At 44.1% G+C, this 26,229-nt stretch overlaps 1 protein-coding gene and 1 long non-coding RNA gene across 5 annotated transcripts in view; one reads left to right on the forward strand and one right to left on the reverse strand.

Moving 5' to 3' along the window:
• prkcab (protein kinase C, alpha, b) overlaps nucleotides 1-6,920 on the reverse strand; it is a 115,998-nt gene extending 109,078 nt beyond the window's left edge. For all 4 annotated transcript variants that reach the window (XM_042085697.1, XM_042085694.1, XM_042085695.1 and 1 more), the window contains exons 1-2: nucleotides 6,606-6,920; nucleotides 5,463-5,494 (exon numbers count right to left, since the gene is read on the reverse strand). In XM_042085697.1, coding sequence (XP_041941631.1) covers nucleotides 5,463-5,494; nucleotides 6,606-6,772 — 199 coding nt within the window. In that variant the 5' untranslated portion in view covers nucleotides 6,773-6,920. The remainder of the gene's footprint in view (nucleotides 1-5,462; nucleotides 5,495-6,605) is intronic.
• A 3,733-nt stretch (nucleotides 6,921-10,653) lies between these two features.
• On the forward strand, nucleotides 10,654-12,095 carry LOC121705699. The gene is made up of 2 exons (XR_006030870.1): nucleotides 10,654-10,843; nucleotides 11,636-12,095. It is a non-coding gene; the product is annotated as an uncharacterized LOC121705699 (long non-coding RNA).
• The last annotated feature ends 14,134 nt before the right edge of the window (nucleotides 12,096-26,229 follow it).

Consider the following 26,229-nt stretch of genomic DNA (forward strand, 5'->3'; position numbering starts at 1 on the left):
TGTCACAGATGACAAGCAAAGACGGCTATTAGATGTATGACAGTACAGTAGTATTTGGGCGCTACTTATCAACACATCACAACAGAAGTATAGCAGGCAGTGATTAACTCCAAAACAGGACAGAGAGCTCAAACTGTCTCAGCGGCCCGTTGCTGGCTAGGGCTAGAGGAAGCTGATAATCGTGAGCAGCACAACAGCCTTGCTGTGATGCTGCCAGTTTGCCCAGCTCCTTCCGCTACCTCTCCTCCTCTTTTCCCTCTCTCCCTGTCCCTGTCTCACACCTCCTTTTTTCTTTCTTCTTCTCTCATATTCTGTGCTTTCCCTACCCCTCTGTTTCTCTGGCCCCTCTCCCGTCCTCTCCCCTCCTCTCCTCTACCCTCCCCTCCTCTCCTCCCTCCGCTGCACTGTCCTCATTCTCCCTCTCCTCTTTCAGCAGGTCAGGTGTGCTGTGGCGGCAGCGGCAGCTCTGTGCTGTGTGAAGCCAGCCCCGGCAGACAGGCATGATGGATCACAAGCAGGGTCTCCGCCAGTAATTACTGTAAATATGCTTTGCTGCATGCACACCTGAGGGACTGGGCCACAGCCCACATACACACACACACAAACAGAGAGAGAGAGAGAGAGAGAGAGAGAGACGGTCCATCTGCTGAATTCTATCTATTCTATAACCAGTGAATAAGGAATTTGCTGATGAAGGTTGAGCTGCTCTAAAAGTTAGGGGGGGGGGGGGGGTGGAAAAATACAGTAAGTCACACAGTAACAAATTAATTCATAGAAAAGAAACAATTCTATAACATATCAATCCAATATACAAAGAAAACAAGGAAACTCACTGTGTCCACTCCATGTAGGCACAAACAGATATACCTGTACACAGGTAATACATACTCTGATCGGGCACCAGGACACTGTAATCACTCTGAATATTTAAACATGAATTAACATTCACGCTCCACTCCTACAGTCGACTCCGTGCCAAGACAATGCACCTCTCACACAAGAACCTGTCAGCACCAAGACCACGGCATCTGTGTGTATGTGCCTTGAGTGCCACACTAACTCCTCACTCTCCCTGTCAGTTGCCTGGTGGGGGATGACTCACTCAGCCATAGCACATTCCTCCAATGATCCACCATCTACTACCCGTGCCCTTTACAGGCTCCGTACTATTCAGATGTGTTACTGGCTTCAAAAGGGGCTGTTTTTGTCCAAAGGAACCAGACTATAATAAGTCGACCCTTCTAGTGTACAGACCTCAATGGTTCACACTTGACAGATGAAGCTCTTGATTTAAAGGAAAAATTATGTGCTCTGTTTACCTGACACAAACACCTACAAGTTACAACTAGAAAATGTAATTTCGAGGAAATTACCAGTGCATGAAAATATAAACATACTGTATACTAACATAAAATGCAAAACAAACATTTATTTGGAAACAGTTGGCAGGAGTCATAGTTGATAACAACTGACAGTTGAAATGTCTGAACAGTTAAATAGTTGAGTAGTTTAAATAGTTAAATTATTTAATAGTGAATTATTGTAGTGAGGACATTTATTTTGAAACAGTTGTGGGCAGAGGAAATAGGAACAGAATCTGTAGTCTAGAGCCAGATTAGCCCATTTCACAAGATGGGGCCGCTGTGTAAATCAACTTCCTGTGGAACAGCACAGTCCCATAGACAGCAAAAGAAAAGTCCACAGGAAAGACAAAAGCAGGAAGACGTTTTACCCTGCCAATTAAGGCATCATTAACATCAACAAGGCCGGACACCTCGACACTGAAATAGGCTTATTGTATGCTTAAAGCCTGACACAGAGTATATAGTTTAAAAGTTGAATTTAGATAGTGTAATGGATGTTGATACACAGAAAGTTGAATGGATGTTGATTGTTTAATGGATGTTGGTGGATAGTTTAATGGGTGGATGAGTGAATGGTTTGAAGAGGATGAATGGATAGAAAGTTGGATGGAATGTGCCTTACAGTATATCCTTGTAGAATGGAGAGACACAGAGAGAGTTGGCCTAGTTGAGCAAAAAGCAGTTGATATAGGTGCAATCAGTTTAACTGGCCCTTTGATGGGTCCTAGTTGAGCAGCTGGAAGTTGATACAGGTGCAAATCGAGTTAATTAGCCCATTGTGATGTCATCAGCCCAATGTTAAGTCTATGGGGAAAAATAAGCTTGTTTTTTTATTAAAGGTATCCTTTTCAAGACCTACGTTACAAAGTTTGAACGAAGTTTCTACGTTAAATGGTTAAAGCTGAATTAGACGCAGAAATTTGGTGGGAAGAAGAAGAAGAAGAAGAAGAAGAAGAAGAAGAAGACTTTGGATAACAGAACAGTGCATTTTCATGCACTGTAATAATAACACACTGCCCTGCCTGTACTGAGAGTCAGAAGCGAATACTATACTCTCCCAAGGTCGCCTCTCTTCTCTCCTGCAGAGCAACAGGCCAACATCAACTTAGTCATTGTTCCTCATGAAACATTAACCAGTTCAGCTGTCTTTGTCACCAGAGCTCCTGCCAAACATGCCCAAACAATCAACTGCTTTTAGGGACACTGCAGTCTCATTTTTCCAGCCGTGTAAGCCAATAAGGACAGGAAATGAGGCCTGTCAAGGCTTTCTTTAGCCAGTCTTCATCTGTGATTAATTTGTCTGTGATACTCATCGAGTTCAGGGCACTTGGTCTGTAGCTTAACAGAGGCAACCGATTTGACCTTGTGTGGCATCACTAACGGCCATAATTCCAGCGAACCTGAGAGTAAACTGTAAGGAGAAGAGAGGCGGTCCTTCCCCACGTCACCGCAGCACCTCGCTCTCTCCACGAGTAAACCTGTTGGATTAGCAACCAGACAGGTTTACTCGTGGAGAGAGCGAGGTGCTGCGGTTGACCCACATTCGTTTAACCTCTCTCCCCCCTCGGCCAAAGTCTGGGGCATGGTTTGTGCTTATCATATTTTTATGCAACCACGGAGCCAGTGACGGAGGCAGCCATGCATGTGTGGTCATGCCTCCCGTTTTTTGAGCGTGAAAAGTGCTGCAGCAGAGAGAAGTCCCGGTGCCAGATGCTCCGCAGATAAGGGGACGGATGAGCAGCTCCAGGGGACAAAAAAAATGGAAAGTGTGGAACATCCCCGGGAGGGCCTCCTGAGGAGACACGCAGTTTGGCCAAGGAGAGTGTTATTCACTCTAGAGTGTACACACACACTCTCCTTCACACACACACACACACATATACGCGCGCGCGCACTGTGGGGCGAGCGCAACGGAGCCGGCAGCAAGCAGAAAAGGCCATTAGCCGATGTCTTCCGGAGAGGCCCAACCATGTCCCGAGAGTCCGGCACACCCAGTGAGTACACGCAGCCAACTGGCCATTGGCTTTCCACTGTGGTCTCAAAGGATGTGGATGCACCATGATGTAAGTTCTGCTGGAACGTGGTGGTCCAACTCCAAAGCTCCTCACAAATTGATTTCACACACACCATCTGCACAGTTCTTTACCATGTTGGTGGGAGACCTCCTGATTGTGGCACTAAGTTAATGCAGTGCATGATGGGTGAGAGTGCTGAGCTATGACACTGCTGGAAAATCCTGCTACATACACATGTCTGCATGTGGTGTAGCTCAAATAGCTCCTGTGGTTTAGCTCAGGAAGTGCTTTGACAAAACGCTCAGACTCGCATACACTATTGACATTGCTGACTGAAGCATCCTAAACACACTATGTTAACCGCACCATCCATGACTTGGATTGGATTAAACCCACGTTTTGAAGCAGGACTTTGGACCGGTGGCCAGCAACATGGAGAGGTGATGTCAGGACTTTAGCCACAACAAGACTTAGCCACAACTTCCTCCACTTCCTCCTCGCACGGGGGCAGCCGTGGCCTACTGGTTAGCACTTCGGACTTGTAACAGGAGGGTTGCCGGTTCGAACCCCGACCAGTAGGCATGGCTGAAGTGCCCTTGAGCAAGGCACCTAACCCCTCACTGCTCTCCGAGTGCTGCTGTTGTTGCAGGCAGCCCACTGCGCCGGGATTATTGTGTGCTTCACCTCACTGTGTGTTTCCTGTGTGCTGAGTGTGTTTCCCTGATTCACGGATTGGGATAAATGCAGAGACCAAATTTCCCATACGGGATCAAAAGAGTATACTATACTATACTATACAGACATCCTGCTGTCTGAAACCGCCTCAGGTGTCCTCTGGGAAACTCAACGCCAGGACAGTAGCAGTGTGGTGTCCCATTTCAGGGCAGGCGAGGGATGAGGCCAAAACACAAAGCTCCATGCAGGGATGCATGAGTCTCGTACATGTTACAGGGCATCCACTCTATACAAAGTAGGTTGCGTACACCTGAACTAGGTCATGTTTGTTTCCTTTATCAGGTCAAATACACACAAAACCACTTGCACTCAAAGACACACACACACAGACACACACACACACACAGAGTAATACCGTAACTGTGTGCTGTACACAAAATGAATATACAGCGTCATTTTAATGGGGAAATTGGCAATGAGATTCTACAAAAAGTAGGTTGCATACACCTGAACATGGGGCATGTTTGTTTCCTTTAACAGGCCACAAAGCCACTCACACAGGGTGTGTGCTGTACACAAAATTAACATACTCATATCATTTTTATGAGGAAATAGGAAATGAGTTTGAATATTTTACAGGTAGCTTCTCACTGAACAAAGGTCACACATACAGGAAACATTAAGAGTGTTTAAAACACAAAAGCATTTCAGAATAAAATGTCATCAAAAAACAGGTATACACAGATACCTGACGACAATTACAGTTACTCTACCATAGATCCTAAACCCAATACACGGAAGACATGGCCGGATAAAGACACAGAGGAATGGCCGCAGAATGACACTCTTTAGTGAGCAGTCAAGACAAACAACTTTGATTTATATAGACAGTCTGAAGGATGAAAAGACCAGACACTAAAGACACCAGACTACAGTCGTAGGAAAAAAAGAAATAATGCAAGACGATTCACCTCAGAGAGGAGGATCAAACAGCTAGACTTTTCTGTGTTTACTCTCACACTCAACTCATATTAATGGGCTTCTTTGGCCCTGAAATGTGCTCATTCGTACCAAGGGCCAGTCAATCATTGAAGGCAAATTACTAATATGACAGGTAAATACTTTCTGTGAGCCAACACACCTTGTAAATGTTGTAGTTGTGCCAGAGTCCTGGCAAGCACCGCAGTTTCCACATTATGGTCTGAATACACACCAATATACAGTATATGTCATCATTACTTTACCCCAGCCATGGCACTAATGCAGTAGTACATGAGCTCTTTTTCTCTAATAAGCCTGTCTGTTTCTCTTAACTTCCTCTGACCCTCTATAGTAAACACACACACACACACACACACACACACACACACACACACACACACACACACAAGCAACCCAGTAGGTTTACCTTGGCACTGAAATCCTTGCTTCCCAAATCCCCTGTAAAATAACAGAGAGGAGGCAAGTGTTCAGAAACAGAAGTACAGATGGTGTGTGAATACATAGAGAGGCTCAAGCTAGCAGATACCCTCCAGATTCTTGACCAAATAATGCCCTCATAAAGCACATTTACAACAATGGCACAATATATGGTGAGAGACAGTACATTTCCAGCAATCTAATATTGAAGGGAAAGACTATATCTATGATCAAATAATAAAGAGCAACCTAATATGCGATGGCTCTGTAATTCAACTGCACAGATGAAGAGTGTTTTAGCGAAGAGACAACAGATATTTGATAGGCTCCTGGCTGTAGTCTTAATTCATGCCAGGAATTATATATTTCCAATAGCGGAGTAGCAATAACATTTTAACGCTCACTTTGACAAATCTTGCCTGTAGACAATGTCTGTGAAAGACATACATCTTTGCAGAGGGATGTTATTATTTTATGAGGTTTTTGTTTCACTAATACACGAGAACCATGCTGGGTTAATAATTAAAAGCTTTTAGGAGAATAAAACGGAGTGAGCAGCTCGTTAATAATTTTTAGAGATGCGTGTCAGATGCATTCTGTGCCATTACATTAACATTTATGGACGATTACAAGTGTAGCTCAATTTAATAGCCTACTCTACAACCCAAAACAAGCTCATACAGCTATATTTTGCTTGTTATTAAGCTACAATTTCTGAGGGCAAGCGTAAAGAGTGGCCAGCTCATCGCTCGGAATTCATAACAGCAAATTCCTGCCTCTGTTAATTTGTCTGCTTTTGAGGGACAGATTATATATCCTTAGTTTACACAGGTAACTAAGGGTTTGAATTTCCTGATCTAACTTATCAGAATACTGATCTACCGCCCAGTAAAGGAAGAGAAACTGGTGCGTATAATTCGTAGCCTTCATGCATCCAAATAAGATAAAAACGCACGCTTTAAGTTTAGATTAACTTGAAAACATTTCTGCATAAGAAATGTGCGAAGGCTAGATGTCTCCGAGAAGAGTTAGAACCAACAAAACTAAGTTGTGCTCCCCGTGCACAGCAAATAACTTTTCTTGCCTTGATGCACAACTATAAGACAGGTGAACAGGTAAGAGTCAGACTCACCAAATGAAGTCCTTGCAGTGGCTGCAGAAGGTCGGTTGTTTAAAAAACCTGGCAGTGAATTTATGATTTTTAACTTCATGCACGTTTTTCTGCCGCAGAGCACCTTTGCGGGCAAATCGGTTGGTCACACCGATCATAGATTCGTTATACTGCATATGATCAGCCATAGCCAAAAAATGCGGTCCCGCGTTTCCACGGCTTATCACCTCCAAAGTGTCTTCACAGGTGTTTTCCCCCCACTAACGCTGAGAATTGGCCGACTGTAAGAGACGAGGAATGTTTCTGTCAGCCACAGCGGATTTCCACCAATGCTTCCACCAGCATTTAAAGTGACGTCAATGGACTTCGTACTATTCATACAGTAAATGAGCGCTCACGGTCTTCCCTCGGTATACTCAAAGAGAGCTGCGCCATCATGTGGACAAGGCTCACATGATCACGATGGAAAACTAATTGTTGAGAGGAGAAGGATTTTTCTCCTAGTGTAAAGTGTGACAGAGGCTATTGTGTGGCTAAACATCTTAGATAGATAGATAGATAGATAGATAGATAGATAGATAGATAGTTTATTCATCCCGGGGAATATTTGAGGCATCCAGTAGCTTAGACTGCCATAACACAACAAGCACACATATCATATATCTCATGCAAACATCACTCATAGAAATGTAAAGAGTAACAAATTGTGAAGTGATTACAAAGGTCTGATATGGACTGACCTAATGATGCAATGATAAGCAGTGCAGAGATTGAACAGTGTAATATCTTGCTCATTATTACATGTACATATTAACTATGACTATGAAAAGACAATAATGTAAACATAATAAAATTGCTTGACAAACAAGAAAGAAAAAAATATACTTAAAAGAATATATAACAGGGAATAAGTTATGAGATGTAGATGTTATGACTACATTCCAGATTGTGTAGGGCTAATATAGCCTATAAGACAGTCAGGAGTGCAGCAGACAAAGTGACATAATGGTAGGGGCTGAGATAGGCCATCTGAAAAGTCCATTTCTCCCCTCCCCTTTTGTGTGGTATTGAAGAGTTGGATGGACGTGGGTACGAAGGACCTTCTCAACCTGTCTGTTGAGCATGGCAGTGATAAAAGTCTGTTTACGGTAATGAACGTGCTGTGTAGTGGGTGGCGGTTATTGTCCATGATCAACAGCATCCTACTCATGCTCCGTTTCTCTGCAGTTGTTGTAAGTGACTCCAGCTCAGTGCCAACAACAGAGCCAGCTTTCCTTACCAGCCTGTTCAGACGCTCAGTATCTTTTTTCTTGATGCTGCCTCCCCAGCACACCACAGCATAAAAAAGGACACTGGCAATCAGAGGCGGACAGAGTACACAGCTTCATTACTTGAGTAAAAGTACAGATACCATTTGCTAAATTTTACTCAAGTACAAGTAAAAGTAGCCTACAACAGTCAAATGTCTACTTAAGTAAAAGTACTGAAGTACTTGTTTTTAAAAGTACTTGAGTATCAAGAGTATAAGAGTAGCCTACATTTTCTAAATATTGCATTACTACTGCCACAGTGCTCACATTTATGTACAGAAACGTCCGACATAGAGTTATGAAAAATGTTAATGTTAATACCTTGGAGAATGTAAAAGGAATTGAATCAAGTCATTTTCATCTTTTCACCATGTTGCCAGGGATGGGCAGTATTTCTAATACATGTATTTAAAATACATATTTCAAATACAAAATACTATTTTGTAATTGAAACACTTGAAGTGAAAACTATCATTAACTTGTTATAAATAGTTAAATAGTCTGGCGAGGTGGGGCCTCAGGTTCCCTTCTTCATCCATTGTTTCGTCTATGGCTTCGTCTCTTATCTAAATCTGACCATGGAGTTGACTTTGGCGGAAAGCTGAAGGTGATTGCTGATAGGCTGTCTCAATCAGTGGCACCTGCACAATCCAATCACGTTTGAGAAGGAAACAACAAATTTTTCTAAGTAATAAGTACTCACGGTTATGGATAGAAATGTAGTGGAGTAAAGAGTACAATATTTGCCTCTCAAATGTACTTGAGTAAAGTCATGAGTACTCCCCAAAAATGATACTCAAGTAAAGTACAGATCCCTCAAAATTGTACTCAAGTACTGTACTCAAGTAAATGTATTCCGTTACTGTCAAAGGACTGAAATACTTCAATGGAGACTGGAAAATTTATTTGTACATCCCTGAAACACCCCACAATTGCAGTGTCATCCGAAAACTTCTGCATGTGGCATGACTCAGAGTTGTAGCTGAAGTCAGAAGTGTACAGGGTGAACAGGAATGGTGAAAGCACAGCCCCCTGAGGCGCTCCGGTGCTGCTGATAAGTCTCTGAGTCTCTTTTCTTGACACAAAAAGAATCCAGTATGTGACAAGCAACCTGTCGTGATGGCCATATGCCAATCAAAATCAGACATACCTTAGACCAGTCAGAACAAATAGAGCCAGAGCCTAATGGATCTGACAAAGATATGCTAAATAAAATGCCGTAGCAGTTTGTGTGTTGCTACCCCTGCTGGTGGATAAACAGGTACAAGCAGTTGAAGCAGGGGTACTTGGCATACATACATACTGTATCTGGCATGGCATCTTATATTTTTGTTCCATTGTCCCATGCCACAAATGCATGGGACAATGGAACAGATTGGACAATGGAACAGATAATGTCATCACACAAATGTAGTGCCTAGTAATCTAAAATAATCACACAGGTCAGGTCAGTAACCATTCAGATGAATTGACAGATTAAGTTGCACCCCATTAAAGGTGCAGCCCATAGACTGTATATATAGTCTATGGTGCAGCCAGTGATCATACGTGATTTCAAGCCTATAAAATGTCACATTCACCAATCATCTCATGACTGCTAGCTGCCCATTCAATGAGTACACTGTAAAAAAGCCCGGTCTCTGTATAGGCAGCCCAGGCTCCGAAAACTAGAAACAAGCAAAGTGGGGGCAGCCTGTCCCTCAAACAAAAATAAAACCATGCATGGAGTTTCTCTGGGAATACTGAAGGGAGGGGTGAGCTACAGTACCTCTCTGGCTTGATTTGTTTGATCATTGTTAAAATAGCCTATAGGCCTAATGTACATTGTTTTGGACAAAACCACCTGCTAATAAAATGTATATAAACATAAACACAAACAAACAAGACTGTCTGCACAATCGCTGACTGCACATGTATGTTTATGTTTATAAATGGTATTTTGTAGACACATTTGTCCAAAGACAATGACATCAGTAAACATTACATTAACATTGAAATTAACAGTTTCAAGTTCATTCATTCAATCTTTATTTATTCTCGGAGGTTCATTGAGGGTAGTCCTCATTTTCAGTGAAGCTGAGATTACACAATAATAATGGAATGACAAGATATATAGTATAATAAAAGTAAAATGAAATTGCCAAAAATACCAATATTATCAAGAGGCTAAATATTTAACAGAATAATAACAATAACCATATAAACATTAACATTAATTAGTTAGAAACAAGGTCTTTAGATACTTTTTGAAGATCCCAAAGTGATCACTATATGATTTACTCAACTTGGAATCACAAAAGAAAAGCCTTGCCATGGACCATTCCAGGATCTCTGGATCCGTGTTCCATGTTTTCTATTCCCTGTAATGTTTTGTTTTGTCATGTGTGCCATGTTCCACTATCCATGTTTTGTCCTGTTCCCGCACTTCATGGTTTTCTGTTGATTGAAACCTGCACGCCTGTTCTAGTCACCCAAACTCTGTCTTGTATTTGTTTCTTTGCTAACTTTTTTTGTCACCATGTAAGGCCAGGGATGTAAATATAGGACCCAAATGCATACACAGAGATGGTAGCCAGAAATAAGGTATTGCATTTGTAACCCAGGTGGACACATCTTATAGGAATTTCATTATATTCCATAGTTGTCTTACTACCTTCATTAATGCAAACTATTTTCCTCTATAGGCTACTACCTAACAACAGTCAGCGAAGTAAGGAAACGTGTTTTCTTATTGGTCAGAAAATAAAAAAGACCGCCCACCCTGAGAGAGTCTAACATTTTTCGGAGGGATTACGTGAAGACAAAAACAATAATTACTAGCGCAGATTCAAAGTAAAGAAATAGCTTCATAGCAGTAGTTGCTACTGTAGTTCTAAAGAAGGGAACTTGTAAGGTGTGGATTCTCTTGTTATAGAAGACTTCGGTTATGTTCTGATTATTGAAGTCTCGGTATGTGTAGCTATCTTAGTCGCTTAGCCGACCATATTAGCTAAGAAGCTAGTCCTGGGGTTCATACCAGGCTGGATTCCGTGTTTATCACATTTCATGTAATACATTTAGTGATGAGATTCGAATGATAGAATGTTAAAGGAACCGTATGTAAGAAATGTATTTCAATTAATCATAAAATGGCCCTGATATGTCACTTGACATTAAGAAATCATGTTAATTTCAAATATTTATTTCACTGACAACAGTAGTCCGGCCAGGATATTCTCATTTAAAAAGTGAAGTTGCAGCCCTCAACTGATGTTGATGTTGTGTTATATCATGTCATGTTGTGTTTTTGCCTGATGCACCACCCTCTACCTATCTACTAATCACAAAGTCAGTAGTGTTTCGGCATCCGGGTTGGCAACCTCGAGTCAGGGGGGAGGGGGAGGGGATACCCCACTCTACAGTAATTTGAAAGTGATTGCAGTACCAGTTTTGGCCACAATCTTACATATAGTTCCTTTAAGAACTTCCAAACATGTTCCATATAATGGTGTAATGTATTTGAATGAGTTATTCTGTATCCTATATTCACATAATCAGTGAGTAGTTGTTGGATGTATATGGCGCTGATAATTCACATAACCAGCGTGTAGTTGTTGGATGTACATGTCGCTGATAACCACTTAAATTTGATGTCATTCATCTCTTAATGATACATTTCATGTTCTTGCGTATTTGTTACTGAAATTAATGTATTAGTTTACTAGTAAGTTCATTTTGTAAGCCCTGTGTACATGTATGCAGGCTGGGTTTTTATGACACTGGAACTCTTCCCTGCGCGGAGGATGGCGAGCCACTCAAGACTGAATCGCCTCGGAGGAAACCCTTCCGTGTGCATCTTCTGATTTCAAGTGTGGTAGGACTGATAGTTAACCACACAATTGATTGAATCTTCTTTATTTTTTTTGAATTCTCCAACCGGATACTATCGGGTAGGACTGAACTGTAAACATACTTGATTGAAACAACGGTTGGATTCCTCATCTGGACTATTCTATTTTTTTGTTTGAACTTTGTTGCAATTGCGAAACCATAACTGTTATGGGTGCACCCTGTTCTTTTGGGACTGTTGGTTAATAGCTCATTAATAACTGGAAAATACCAGAACACACATACACTGATATATAGCACAGAACCAACTTTATTTTGGGTTATTGAGCATTATGAATGTAAATGATTGAGAATACATTTTATGTTCTACTTACCTTGGTGTTTCAATTCAGTCATTGATTCCTGGTCCATTACTGAATTATTTGAGCCTATTCTAGGTGTTTCTCTTAAATGGGTTACACATTTTAATAGCAAGACACCCCAAGGTTCAGCACAGAGGAAACACAGGGGCAAAGCTAAAAAATACTGATATTCCAAAATCCAAGGTGATTTCAAATTCCATGGGAACAGGAAGTCATCAATCCAAACACAGCTAGATACAAAGTTGCAGACAGACTTTTACTTGAAAGGAAAAAAAATAAAGAAACCAAAGACTTGACCTGAGCAGACTAGGACCAAACAGACTTGACAGAAACAACTTCAAGAACAACAACGTACTTACTAGACACTCAGACAAAATAATTCAGCAAAGAAACATACACAAAACAAGGGTTGAAATAGGGAGGATGCTTGGGTGACAGCTGGGCTGGACAGATTGTGTTAAAAGTGTCGATTTTTCATGTAGACTGAAATATCAATGAGGTATGCAGAAATCATTCATCAGATGGGAAAGACAGGTAAAGTTGAGTATCATCCGCATAACAGTGATAAGCAAATCTGTGGGAGTGAATGACTTCAGCTAAGGAAGTGGTGTAAATAGACAACTGAAGTGGACCTGTGGTGACTTCATGAGACTTTGATTCCTGCCTTGACCAAGACACACTGACTGAACATCCCTTGAGGTAGGATGCAAACCAAGAGCTTTGCAAGAACTCCTAGCTTAAATAATGTAAAGAGGAGAATGTCATGGTTCACTGTCTGAAAGGCTTCAGATAAGTCAAATAAATGACTGATGACTGAACAGAGGCTTTAACTACTTTCAATGCATCACTCACAGATAAAAGATCAGTTTTGGTAGAGTGACCACTCTTGAAACCAGACTGACCAGAACCAGATCTAGTAGGTTGTTCTGGGATAAGAGATCAGAAACTTGCTTGAACACCACTTTCTCAAGAGCCTTTGACAGGAAAGGAAGAAGGGAGATGGATCTATAGTTCTTCACATCAGCTGAATTGGGTATACCTTTCTTAAGCAAACGTAACCCTTGCTTGTTTGAAAGAAAAAGGAACTGTTTTCTCCAACTGAGTGATGAATTAATAACGTGTGACCGCCAACGTGTGATGTGAATACATTGAGCCAATCATATGGTGTGTTGTGAAGACATCGTGCCAATCATGTGTTGTGATCTCGCCGCTGGAGCATGATTGGTGTCGTGAAGCCTTGCGCACGCGCATTTCTGCCGAAATGGATGGCTGACGAGTGCCCAAAAAGCGTCGCCATATGGCCGCTGAGTGGAGGGACTTGCCTAAAAGGACTTTGGCTTCTCTCTTTGCTGTCGCTGTGCAGGCTGGTGCACAATTGCACACAATGAAAATGTAGTACATTATGTCATATATTATAACTTTGTCGACGGGTAATGTCACTCTTGCCTGTCCTCAAAACTTGAGAGCCCTGCCCACATTATGCAGCTGCTTGACACTACCGTGCATGGAGACATATTTCACGTTAACAGTGGAGATTAGGGGTGTAAAGATTAACCGATACGTATCGGTATCCGTTTTTAATGTGTATGGCTACATCGATACGTGAAGCCCCGTATCGGAAAAAAATTTAAATGAACCGGTCGTTATATCGATTTACTTGTTATGAATCGGTGCACAACCTTTTCTGCTTGCTCAGATTCATTTACGTTCCAAGCAGCGCGTTCATCCCACTTCCGGTTTTGAAACTATACGTGGCACGGAATTGTGGGTAATGCAGTTCGTTTTTGGTTACATTCATTGCCCAAAGTTGTCAAATGACCTCATTACCCATACATCTATTGCAACTTAACCATGTGACAACTTGCACTCGGTCGGCTTTTGTTTTTCGAAATCCAGCGCGAAATTAAGCACTTACAGCTTTCCTAAACAGCAACAATAGTCTGTAGAGTAGCCTTACCTTTGATGAAGGGATTTCCTTAATGTTAAATAATAATTTGGCCCTTGCTGCTAAAACGATGCATAAATTAATAGCCAATAATTTTGTTCATATTCACTCAGACTTGTGGCATTTTAGGTTTCTGCATTAGGTCTACTGTTGGAACAAAATAAGCCCAGAGAGTTCATTGATTTGTAGGCCTATTTTATTCTTGTAGGGTAGGCTAGGCCTATATGAGAAAAGGCCAATAGTGTCTTAAGCACTGTTTTATTTTATTTCGGTATTGCCTTACCTCAACAAGGCTACAGCTCCATGAAAACAATCAGATATAACTCTATAAAATCTGTAAAGTCTATAAAAATGTATTTTTATGTTGTTTTTGGCTGCTGTGCTTGACTGAAATGTAGACTATTCTTTTTTTCATTTCAATACAGTATATGAAACAAACCTCAGTTTAGATAATCATATTCACACATTTTGTTGCCTGACCATGATAATAATAATATAAAATGAATGTGCACCTTGAGCAAATTATAAAAAATCTTTCAGAATGCCTTGCATTTTTGAACTGCATCGAATCGCATCGCATCGAATCGTACTGAATCGTTTTTATATATTTTCTTGAATCGAATCGTGCCCATGTATCTAGATGCGAATCGTATCGTATTTTACATGAGAGATTCACACCCCTAGTGGAGATGTTAGCAAAACTATAGCGTTTGGTAAATGGAGATGCAGATCATCTCCCTAATTCATTTCTTTGTGCAACAGCCCACATTATGCGCTCACTCCAGCGAGACGAGTGAAATAAGAGTAGGCCTATCTGTCATCGGCATCGCCATAGGCTATTTGCTACGATATATAAGCTACTGTTAGGCCTACAACAAGTCGCGATTTATTAGGCTATCCAATCTCTATCCTGTTTTCATGAACATTGCAGGAATCCACTTCATTCACCTACCCACGAGTGGGTCAGTTTCACTTTCGCAAACACGCATACACATTGAATGAGCACTCATAGCCTACCACTTCCACCTAATGTTATGCCTCTATATTTTATGAATTAAGAAGTATTTATTGATCAGGAAAACATTTAGTTTATTTTTCTTTCGGTCCGCGGTTCCATAACACCATTCAGTTGTGCCGCAAATTAACAGACAGAAGCACCTGGCATAATCTAGCCTAAATTCATGGCATTTTTTTTTAAAATCCAAGGACCCCCATTGGCTGAGGGCCCCTGTGCACGTGCACACTTGGCACAAGCCATGATCCGTCCCTGCCTATCTGTCCCCTTTTAAATTATATCTCAAGCCTATTATGAGGTAGCCTACAGTGCGTTATGTCCTGGGATTCGGACGTGCTGCAAAGGAAAGAAAAAAAACCTTGGGATAGATTTTTATAGATGGTTATGAGGAGCAATGTGAGAAAGAAATTTGATGATGATTTGATCGTTGTTTTGGGACGTTAAGCCTTCCATATGTGTCAGTGAAGGAGATTGAAGAAACATGCTGTCACGTGCAGGTAACCTAAATATTCTAGTGATTATGAGGAACAATATGAGAGAAATTTGGTGATCACTGATTGTTGTTTTAGGACATTAAGCCACGTTAAGCTTTTTGCTAGGCTACAATAGGCGTTAATAAAGAATAAACGTTTAATGTCATCTTTGGCCAGGTGCGAGGCCCATCAGACCAGGTGCGAGGCCATGGGCGACGGCCCAAATATTGCTGTTTTCATGAATAGGCCTACAAAAGTTGGGTGACCCTCCCTCCTAGAATAAAAAAAATGGGTGACCCTCCCCTCAACAAAGAATAAAAATACATGGCCCTCCCCTATTTTCCTCCGGTGGTCCATTCCATAAATACCGAACGGTCCCTAAGTCTATAAATCTTGGAAAATGATGGACTAATACTTCTGTGTGATATACTGTATATGATTCAGTGACCTCTAAATCAGACCACCAAAAACACTTTCCTAGGCTGAATAATATGGGGCGCCAAATGTAACATGCCTTATTTCGTGGACAGAATCACTTTCGTGCAAATTCATGAGCAGACTCAAGCCGATCCTGGAGCCTTCTTGCATACTCAGGGCCTGGGGAAACAGCAGGAGAGTCAGGGGGCCGCCCGAAAGCCAGCTCTGCCGGCGTGCGGAGTTCTCTCCCCAGCATAAGGAGAGCCGGGGTGCACGCTGTTGACTCCTGGACCACTGACCGGCACGCCATGAGCACCAGCGGAAGATGCTCATCCCAGTCTCGCTGATGCTTTGAAGTCAATATAGCCAGCTGCTGACCCAGTGTGCGGTGGAGTCTCTCTACCAAACCATCACTTTGAGGCCGTAATGGGGTGGTGCGCGTCTTCTTTATGCCCAGACGAGTGCACATGGCGGCAAACACAGCGGACTCAAAATTTCTCCCCTGGTCACTGTGCAGCGTGTCAGGCAGCCCAAACCGGCTGAATATGCCTCCCAGCAGGGCACCAGCAACTGTCTCTGCCTCCTGATCTGGGAGGGCGTAGGCCTCAGGCCACTTCGTAAAATAGTCAATGGCAGAGAGAATGTAGATGTTGCCCTTATCTGTTCGCGGAAGTGGGCCCACAATATCGACAGCCACTCTCTCCATGGGGGCCCCTACTAGATGTTGCTAGAGTTGTGCATGTGACCGACCTGGTGGGCCTTTCCGCGCTGTGCACAGGTCACACCGGCGGCAAAAGTCTTCCACATCCCTCCGAAGACGTCCCCAATAGCAGCTCTGGTGGAGCCGGCGGAGCGTCTTGGTCACACCGAAGTGGCCTGACCCCGGAGCTCCATGCACAGCCTGCAGCACAGCTGTCCTCAGGCCCCGGGGGACCACCAGCTGCCAACGCTCCTCCCCTGTAGCCGGCTCTTTCCACGCCCTCTGCAGCACGCCATCACTCAGGCGCAGCGCGTCGAACTTGGACCACAGCCCCTTAGTGGCCTGTGAGAGTCTTGCCACCTCTTCCCACGAAGGTCTCTGCTGTGACTCCACCCACTGACGCACCGGCTGTAAGTCGGGGTCGACCTCTTGCTGCTGCCTCCATTCCCCGGCACTCACCGTCTGCAGCTCTCGACAGACAAACACCTCAGCCTGCCGTACCACCTGCTGCTGCTGCTGCTCTTCGCACAGTTCATGCTCACGACTGTCCCTTTGTTCGCAATAGCGGCAGCCGTCCGCTGCACACGGGCGACGGGAGAGTGAGTCTGCATTGCTGTGTTGCGCTCCTGCCCTGTGCACCACTGTGAAATCATAGGCCCGGAGCTCCTCCAACCACCTGGCGACCTGTCCCTCCGGCTCCCTGAATGACATCAGCCACTGGAGAGCTGAGTGGTCGGTTCTCACAGTGAAAGGCAGCCCACACAGGTAGTATTTGAAGTGGCGCACAGAAAGTACTACTGCCAGGAGCTCGCGACGGGTTACGCAGTAGCGCCTTTCAGCCTTGTTGAACACCCGGCTAAAATAGGCCACTACCCTCTCTCCGTCAGCACCCACCTGCGACAGCACTCCTCCGACGCCCACCCCACTGGCATCAGTGTCCAACATAAACGGGAGGGAAGGGTCAGCTGGGGCTAGCACAGGGGCATTGCTGAGGGCCCGGCGCAGCTGGACGAATGCCTCCTGGCATGCTTCTGTCCAGACAAACTCTCTGTCTTTCTGCAATAGCTGGAACAGAGGAGCAGCTATGCATGAGAAACCCCGTACAAATCTTCTATAGTATGAGGCAAGGCCCAAAAAACTTTTCACCTCCTTTTGAGTGGACGGGACAGGCCATTCAACCACTGCCTGCACTTTGTCCTGCACAGTGCTAATTCCCTCCTGCCCCACCCTGTGTCCCAGAAAAGTCACCTGGCGCTGCATAAAATGACACTTATCTGGGTGGAGCTTCACCCCGGCATCCTGATTCTTCCCAGCACGCGGTGTAACAACATCAGGGCGGCGTCAAACGTTGGTCCATGTGCCAGGATGTCGTCCAAATAGACCAGGCACTCCTGGCGTGGTATGCCAGTCAGCACCCGGTCCATTAGTCTGGCGAATGTTGCTGGCGCATTGCACAAGCCGAAACTGAGGACCTTAAATTGCCAAAGCCCACGCCCAGTGCAAAAAGCAGTCTTTGGTCTGGCGGACGAGGAGAGGGGAACCTGGTAATAGCCGGATCGGAGGTCCAGTGAGGAAAACCAGGCCGAGCCTGAGACTAGGTCCAGCGACTCGTCCACGCGGGGCAGTGGATACGAGTCTTTCTTTGTTACCCCATTCAGTGGTCTGTAGTCAGAGCAGAGGCGCCACTCACCGTTCTTTTTGGGCACCATGACCACCGCTGCTGCCCAGGGGCTGTCTGATGGTTCGATGATGCCGGCCTGAAGCATGTTCCAGACAGCTTTGTCACATGCCTCTTGACGCGCCAGTGGAAGCCTGCGAGGCCGACACTTTATGGGGTAGGCGTCGCCAGTGTCAATCTCATGCTCCACCAGCTGTGTTCGGCCGACCTCATCCTCATTCAGTGCAAAGCTGTCCCTAAATTCAAATAAAAGCATCCATAACAGCTCCTGCTGATGTGAGTCCAGGCCATCACGGTTCTCCATCCAGATTTTCCGTATGGCAGACTGCGCCGCCCCCTCCTCTGGCTGGGGCAGCAGGACAGTGGTGTGGCCCATGCTGATGGAGGCTGGCGCCGCAGGCAGGGGTGCCATGGTGTTGGGGTCTGTCTCCTCTGTCCCCACCTGAGATGGAGGAGGTTGCCAAGCCATGTCATGGTGGGGAAGTGGCGGGTTGAAGTGGAACTGTGGAGTTTTGGGGAACGTGAGTGTGACCTGGGGCTCTGCCGTAACAACTTCTCGTGCTGGCACAGTGGTGGGGGCAGCAGACGATGGTGTTGTGGCCGCCAACATGATGGCAGGCCCATCCTGGAATCTCAGCGTGCCTCCTCCTAGGTCCAGCTGGCAGCCTGTAGCCTTAAGAAAATCCAGTCCCAGTATGCACGGGTCTTGCACACCTGCCACCCACACTGGATGGCGGACAGCCCTGCTCCCCACAGTCACAGTCATGCCTTTTCCTTGCATCGGTGCCAGGCTGCCCGTGACTGTGCGCAGCTGCACAGTGGTGGGCTCTAACTGAGTCCAGCCTGGCACCACATCAGGTCTTATGAGTGTTACTGTGGATCCCGTATCCACGAGGGCAGAGCAGGGGATCCCCTCTACAGTCCCTGGGACGTAGCAAAAGTCCCCAACACATGTCCGTCCCACCACTACCACTGACCCCGGGGAAATGTTGTCGTCTGCTTCTGGGGAAAGTAGGGCCAGACTTCCCCGGCTGTGCTGTTGGGCCCCTCCTGTAGACGACGAAGAGGAGGAGGATGAGGTTGGGGTCCGCACAGCCTCCCCTATGCGGACCCCGCACCGTTTCCCGGGCCCGTGGAAGCTTTTGGGCACTGCCTGAGGAGGTGTCCTGTTTGTCCACACCCCCAACACAGCCTGGGTGATGTGCGCGGGGCACGGGTTGTTTGGAGAGACATAGCCCGTATCAGTTCAGTTATCTCAGTTGCCCACGCTGGCTTCTCCCGGCCTGGGCTGGTGCCCATCGCCACTCTAGTTGTAGGCATGCCCTCACTGCGGCTACTTCCAGCTGACACGCCCCACACAATCTCTCTTTCCACCGCTAACTCCAAAGCAGTCTGCAACGATCGTGGATGCTCCAGCTGCACATGCACATGCAGCTCAGTGGGTGACAGAGCTCTGATGAACTGGTCTCTTGCCAACTCACTTTGCACATCAGGTGGCATGTGTGCATATGCTCGCTTAGTAAGGCTCTCTATATCATTGGCCAAGACCCTCAGGTGCTCCCCTGGGAGCCTACATCGACTGCTGAGTTCATTTTTCAGTAGGTCAGGCTGTACACACTGTCCAAAGCGTCTCTTCAGTGCCCCCACTAAAGCCTCATAATCATGCCTGTCTTCTGGGCTAAGCAGCAAAAGGCATTTTAATGCTGTGAGGCACATAGCAAGCTGTAGTGCTTTCTCTTCCTCTATCCATTCACCCGCGTGAGCGAGCAACTCAAACTGTGCATGGAATGCCTCACAATCTGACTTACCCCCGTACTTGGGTGTTTTCAATGGGGATGCGGTGTTATGGGCGCCGCCATGCCTGTTGTTATAGTCCCGAGGCTTCGCACGGGCACCTGCAGCCATGCCAGCATCAGCAGGCATTCTCGCAGCCGAATCCCTAATGCGAGCTCTTGCGTGCTCCATCCTCTCTGACCATTCGCCACTTGCTCCCTCCTCCTTCACATTCGCGTTCGAAAAATACTTCTCCATGCCGCTACGTTACGTCTCACACAGTAGCGCGACTGGTCTGCCAACTTAGCTAAACTGATAGGTAACTACTAGCATATAAATCAGTCCATGAACACTTGCCTTCCGAGCGTAATTGCTTAACTTCTGACACCAGTTGTAACGTTCTCCGTTACTCGGACAGGAAACCATTTTCATAAACCAGCATTTATTAGGTACAGCACTTGGTCGCCATTACGGGCCGCGACTTGCCAATATCAGTCCTTGTTTTTTCCTAGAACTCCCGCGAACTTCACACAACAGATAAAACAACACTGTAACTTTTTCTGCTGCTCAGGCGTGCCCGCCCCCCCTGCAGCGCCTCTACAGGCAGTTAACATAAAATACAGCAAGGCACAGAGACAATACAATGCACACAAAACATTAACATAGACCTGAACACAGGACATTACAGTATTGTAGCAGGTCACAAAACTGATTTCGTGATTCTTTTATGCATTTTGTCCACGTAATGAAATTATCCTGACACATAATTAATTCCGTAAACTGCTGACTCACGAAATGAATTGTAGCAGGTCACAAAACTGATTTCGTGATTCTTTTATGCATTTCGTCCACAGAATGAAAGCATATGTCACTGAATGCATTTCGTAAGTTGTTAAGTTACTATTGCGTAGACGGAATGCCTTCTGTAACACAACACAATAATTCTGTGGACGAAATTGAAATAGGATGCACAGAATGATGCGTGTAGGTGCATTCCGTATTTACGTAGACAGAATTACTTTTGACCAAACATTTCGTCTACGACAGTGAATACTGCATTCAGCATTATGTCCACGAAAGGAAAAGGCCACCAGTCAATTTCGTCCACGAAATGATGTGCTCTCTTCAATGTTTCGTGGACACAATGCAAACCAATTTGTGCATTCCGTGGACAAAAGGCGTTACGATGTAACATGGTTTCGTAATGAATATATGTATTTCGTCACACGAAAGTCATTTTGTCCATGAAATAAGGCATGTTACATTTGGCGCCCCATAGAATAATGCTTAACTATGTGTTTGTACAACTTTAACATTGTGGAAGACTTACATGCAAAAACACACTGGCATTTAAAGACTGAACAACCATTTCCATTGATTCAAAGGGCCAAAATGAAAAAATAGACACCAATTAGCAACAAACCAGTCTGAAATAAGCCTGAGAAATGTACTAACTCTTTGAAAACAATGCAATATTCTAAAATTCCATGTTAAGTTAGATGGGGTCAGATATTCTTTAGAATGCTTATTTTACAACATTCTAATTACAGTTTTGTCAGTATTTGCTGAAGCATAATGCATAAAACAACCCTCATTTTAACATATTTCCACCAACTGGATTTTCATGGACTTTAACTATGTGTTTAGATCACCAATTGAAATATAAAAATGTGAAAATAAATTCTGTTGCAATTAGTTTTGGGTCAGACCTTACTTTGCCTGGACTAGGCCTATATACTATACTATATATTTATATATATATTATATATTATAGTATTTTATTATATGGCTCTTCGCAATGCTAGTAGAACGCTCCATTGACTTGAAAGGGATTTTCCAAAGTTGTAACGGTAAATAAATTCATGCAATTACCGCTGCAAACATATAATTACCGCTGTCAATGGCAACGGGTTTTGTGCTTCTGATACGTCTTTCATATCACTACGCAAGGACTGGAACTTCATTCAAACGTGAAAGCAGACGGTTGATCAGCTGTGTTCTAAAGAATGTGTTGTTGCGAACTATGTGTTTCTCAGCAAATGCCACGATGAACGGTAACAAATAGGCTAGGTTATGAAGGCTAAAGTCATATCGTGGGGAGTTTATTATTTCGTTTTGGCAAGTAGCCGTATAATAAGCGGGATAATGTATAGAACGCCGGTCATTAATGTGAAAATAAGTCCCTTCAGGGCGGAACAAGACCGGTTCGCCCTGTCGGGACTTATTTTCCCAGTAATGGCGTTCTATACATTATCCCTTACATATGCATATAGGCTACACTACCAAAAGTTTGGAGATTGAAGATGTTACCAAGGGGAAAGAGGTAGATGATGAGGGGGCGCTAGTGAGCCATGGCGTGGTAGGTCGCTTCCCTTGATAGCTCCAGCATGGTTTGATTAAAATGGTATTATAACCTGATATCTTGGACATTATATCGCACAAGTGATACTTAAATATACACTAGACGACGTTTTCACTCATTGGGAGCCAAGATGAAAACAGGCAAACAGTCTCAAGGCAGAAAGAAAGACGGAGCTAAAGCTGCAGATACAGAGGAAGCTAACACCTCCTCGATGAACCATGCTACAATCCTGGAAGCTATCGGGTCAATCCATTCTGATCTCCAGTTCACTAAAATGGAAATATGTCAGACTATTGACACTCGAATCGCGGAGATGGCATCTGCGATTAGGGGAGAACTGTCTACTTTCCAAACGGAGATTCGTGCTGATATAACAACACTGCAGGCTTCCACTGACCAACACAGCGAAACTATCACGGAGTTGGAGCAGTCAGCCTCACACAGTTCGGATGCTATCGTCAAACTCCAGTCAGAGGTGAAACGTCTGTGCACAGAAGTTGACCGTCTTACAGAGAAATGTGCTGACTTGGAGGGACGTTCAAGGAGACAAAATGTGAGGATTGCGGGGTTGGCAGAAGGCTCTGAAAAGGGCATGGATACTGGAAAATTTGTATCTGGGCTCCTGAAAGACACGCTGTCATTGGAAGAGCAACCGTTGGTGGATCGTGCACACAGAGTTATGCGGAGGAGAGCGGAGGGTGAAAACCCGCCGCCTCGCGCTCTTATTGCACGACTTCACTACTACCAAGATGTTGCAAAGGTGCTTAAACGAGCTGCCGATTTGAGAGATCTTTTCTTCAACGGACAAAGTATTCACATCTTTCCCGATTTTACTCCTGATGTGGTGAAGTGTGTCGTGGAAATCATCCACTTCCCAAAACCTCCAATCCAACTAGCACTCTGATGTCAAAGACCCGAAGGAGAACACCAAGACGAGAGATGCTGAATACTGTTGATCCTTTATTCACCGTACTGCAGTGAGAATACAATCCAAACAGCGTCAGGACTGGACCATCAGGCAATAGAGTGATGAGTGGCAGCTGCTACCCCGATGAGATCTGATCTGAATGTGCCTGAGCTCTCTCTTTTATGCTCTCAGGGGCCTGAGAGGCGTTCCTATCACCAGGAACGTCACCAGGCCCCTTCTAGCCAATCAGAACGTTTTGGGACTTGAGATATTGGTGGAAACTCCTTCTCATAAAATGTGTGTTGCTAGGCAGAATACATGTGTCCAGGTTCTATGTGTAATCTGTTGCCAGGCAGTGTACGTTTTGATTTGGTTCTATGTGTCACTTCAACTTTGGTTTCACTTCCTCTCTCTGGAAGGTCCCTGCCTCTCCTCTTCTGCTAGCCCCTTCTATTTATGCCCTTCTGGTAAGCACCTTTCTCTCCCAGGCCCTGTCTTGTTTACTTCCACTCTTAGCCTTTGACAGTCCAGTCTCATGACTTCCAGTAAATGTTGCATAACAGCTGCACAAACAATGTTCTCATAGTAGATGGAAGGTCTCCTTAATAAACCAGTACACACACAAGTATTATTATTATCATGTCTAGATAAAATCACCACAAGTGCTAGCCTGGCGGGCCATCCTATATCATTGAAATGTATAGTCTGGAATCGAACCATTCACCTCGCTTAATCCAAGGGGCGGGCAGAGAATTGTCTTTCAAACTGCCTAGGCATGCAATAGGCCAGCGCGACGACCATATCCGTATCCGGTCGGCAAAACGGCAAATACATCCTTCTTCGAAAGGAATGACTTAAGTGCATTGTGTTGCTCAACTTTCAAAGAAAAGCACAAGTCCAACTCCTCCAAAGTTGACGCCAACGCCGATTCAAACAACCGCTCTTCGTTCGCCATAGCCACCTTCCTTGTTGTTCACCGTCGCAGGACTGTCGTTATCCTGTTAAGCCCGCCTTAAGACTAACAAAATAGAGCGCTGTGATTGAATAACATCCACGGTGTTAGCCAATATGGTTTGATACTAAACGTACAGGCTGAGTAAATTAATTTGCCGCCGCTAGGGTGCGTCTAGATTTCTAGGCTAGCCGCCATGTCCATGTGAAAGTTAACGTAGTAGTAGTGGTAAGAGCATAGACAGTAAAAGAAATGGACGAACAGACTCCGTCGTTCTCAATGGGAGGGCACTGAGTCATTTTTCAGTTGGTCCCCCCAGTACTGCGCAGACTCGCACTTAACTTTGTGACGTTAGCCATCGAACTGAATCTTGTAACTCATATGATATATACACAGAAATTCTTCTCACACTTCCTTCGCCTTCAGTCATCAAAGTTAAACATTTATTTATGTATTATTATTAATATCATCCTCACAAGTGATATTAAGTCGTGTTAATGTTGAAACTACCACACATGATCATCTTCAAAAACAGTCATGGTAAAACAAAACAAAAAAGTTATAGCTTCTAGCCTTGAAGCTAATCTTCTTTCCACTTTTCTGACCTACGGTCAATCCATTGAAAACCTCTGAAATGATTATCGTTAGACTACCTAACGGTAAAACTAACGTTTTTCATTAGGTTTACTTGCCTCTATGCTTTACCTTAACATACAATGCTATTGTAGGCTACATAGCTTTGTTCACGAGTTCCCGTGCTGGCTGGACTACGCTTCTTATCCAAACAATACGGTTATCTCCCTTCAGTGTGTTAGCTTCCCTTCAACCGGACATGCTAAACATTCTTCTTACGGGAACCTAACGTTACGTACGAGGTAGTCGAGTCTTGTTTTGCCTTTTATTGTTTATGTAGATAACACAGAAGCTAAAATATCGGCACATGATATATGTTATATGAAGTTATGGGAGTTCAAAAAAATCCTAAATGAATGGGCGTTCTATGGGGTTAGCAGAGAGTTGATAACCACCGCTACATCGATGCTTCTACTTCCGGGAATTCGCCTGCCCCCTTGGGTAAGAGTCAGTGGGGCTGGGCAAAGATTCTAGAAGCTTTGGGCGTGGCCAAATTAGCTGCAGATCATGAATATGTAATGAGCAGCAGAAAACAGCACACTCTGGAAGGGGCTGAAACAGAGGGTAATAGAGGTAGGTAACAATCGTTTCCTACACGCTATTTCCACCAAACAACTTCAGAAACATGTTTTCTGGAACTCAAAGACCTATTTGAACTTGTTGAAAAATTTAAGATTTACCTGAGACTAATTCATCAACTTAGAGACATTTAAGCTATGTAACATACATTTATAAAATATGCTTGACAGTTTATGACAAGTAGGCCTAGTTATGACAACGTACGTGTGCATGTATGAAGAGAAGACGATACCTATTTATTCTATTGTACATGAGATGCCAGGGCCAATTTATTGTCCCAGTCCAGCCATGAACCTGGCAAACAGGTTTGAAAAGTATGCAGGTATAGGAGTATCTATTGTACAACTACTTTGCCAGTTTCTCTTTTTGGATCCTTAAAATACTGTATATCACTAACCAGATTTACGCTGAGTTTGCTATTAAGGAAGAAGGAATAAATACAGACCAAATCCATTATTAATTATGCTTACATTTTAAGCATCAATAAAGACATTTTAATAAGTTAATGACTAACATTTGTTTCCATTTACATTTTATTGAGCTCCCTAGCCAGGAGATTAAAATTTCTGTCATGGACTAGTCAGCCACTACAATGACCCAATTCATATCATTTGACAGATCCTGGCCATCCTGCGCAGTGATCATTACAGTCACCTGAGATAGGGATATAGATATACGGGGCGGGGCGGTTGGTTGGCATCCAACCTCAGA

This window comes from Alosa sapidissima, chromosome 3 (genome assembly GCF_018492685.1).
Source record: "Alosa sapidissima isolate fAloSap1 chromosome 3, fAloSap1.pri, whole genome shotgun sequence".
NCBI lineage: Eukaryota > Metazoa > Chordata > Actinopteri > Clupeiformes > Clupeidae > Alosa > Alosa sapidissima.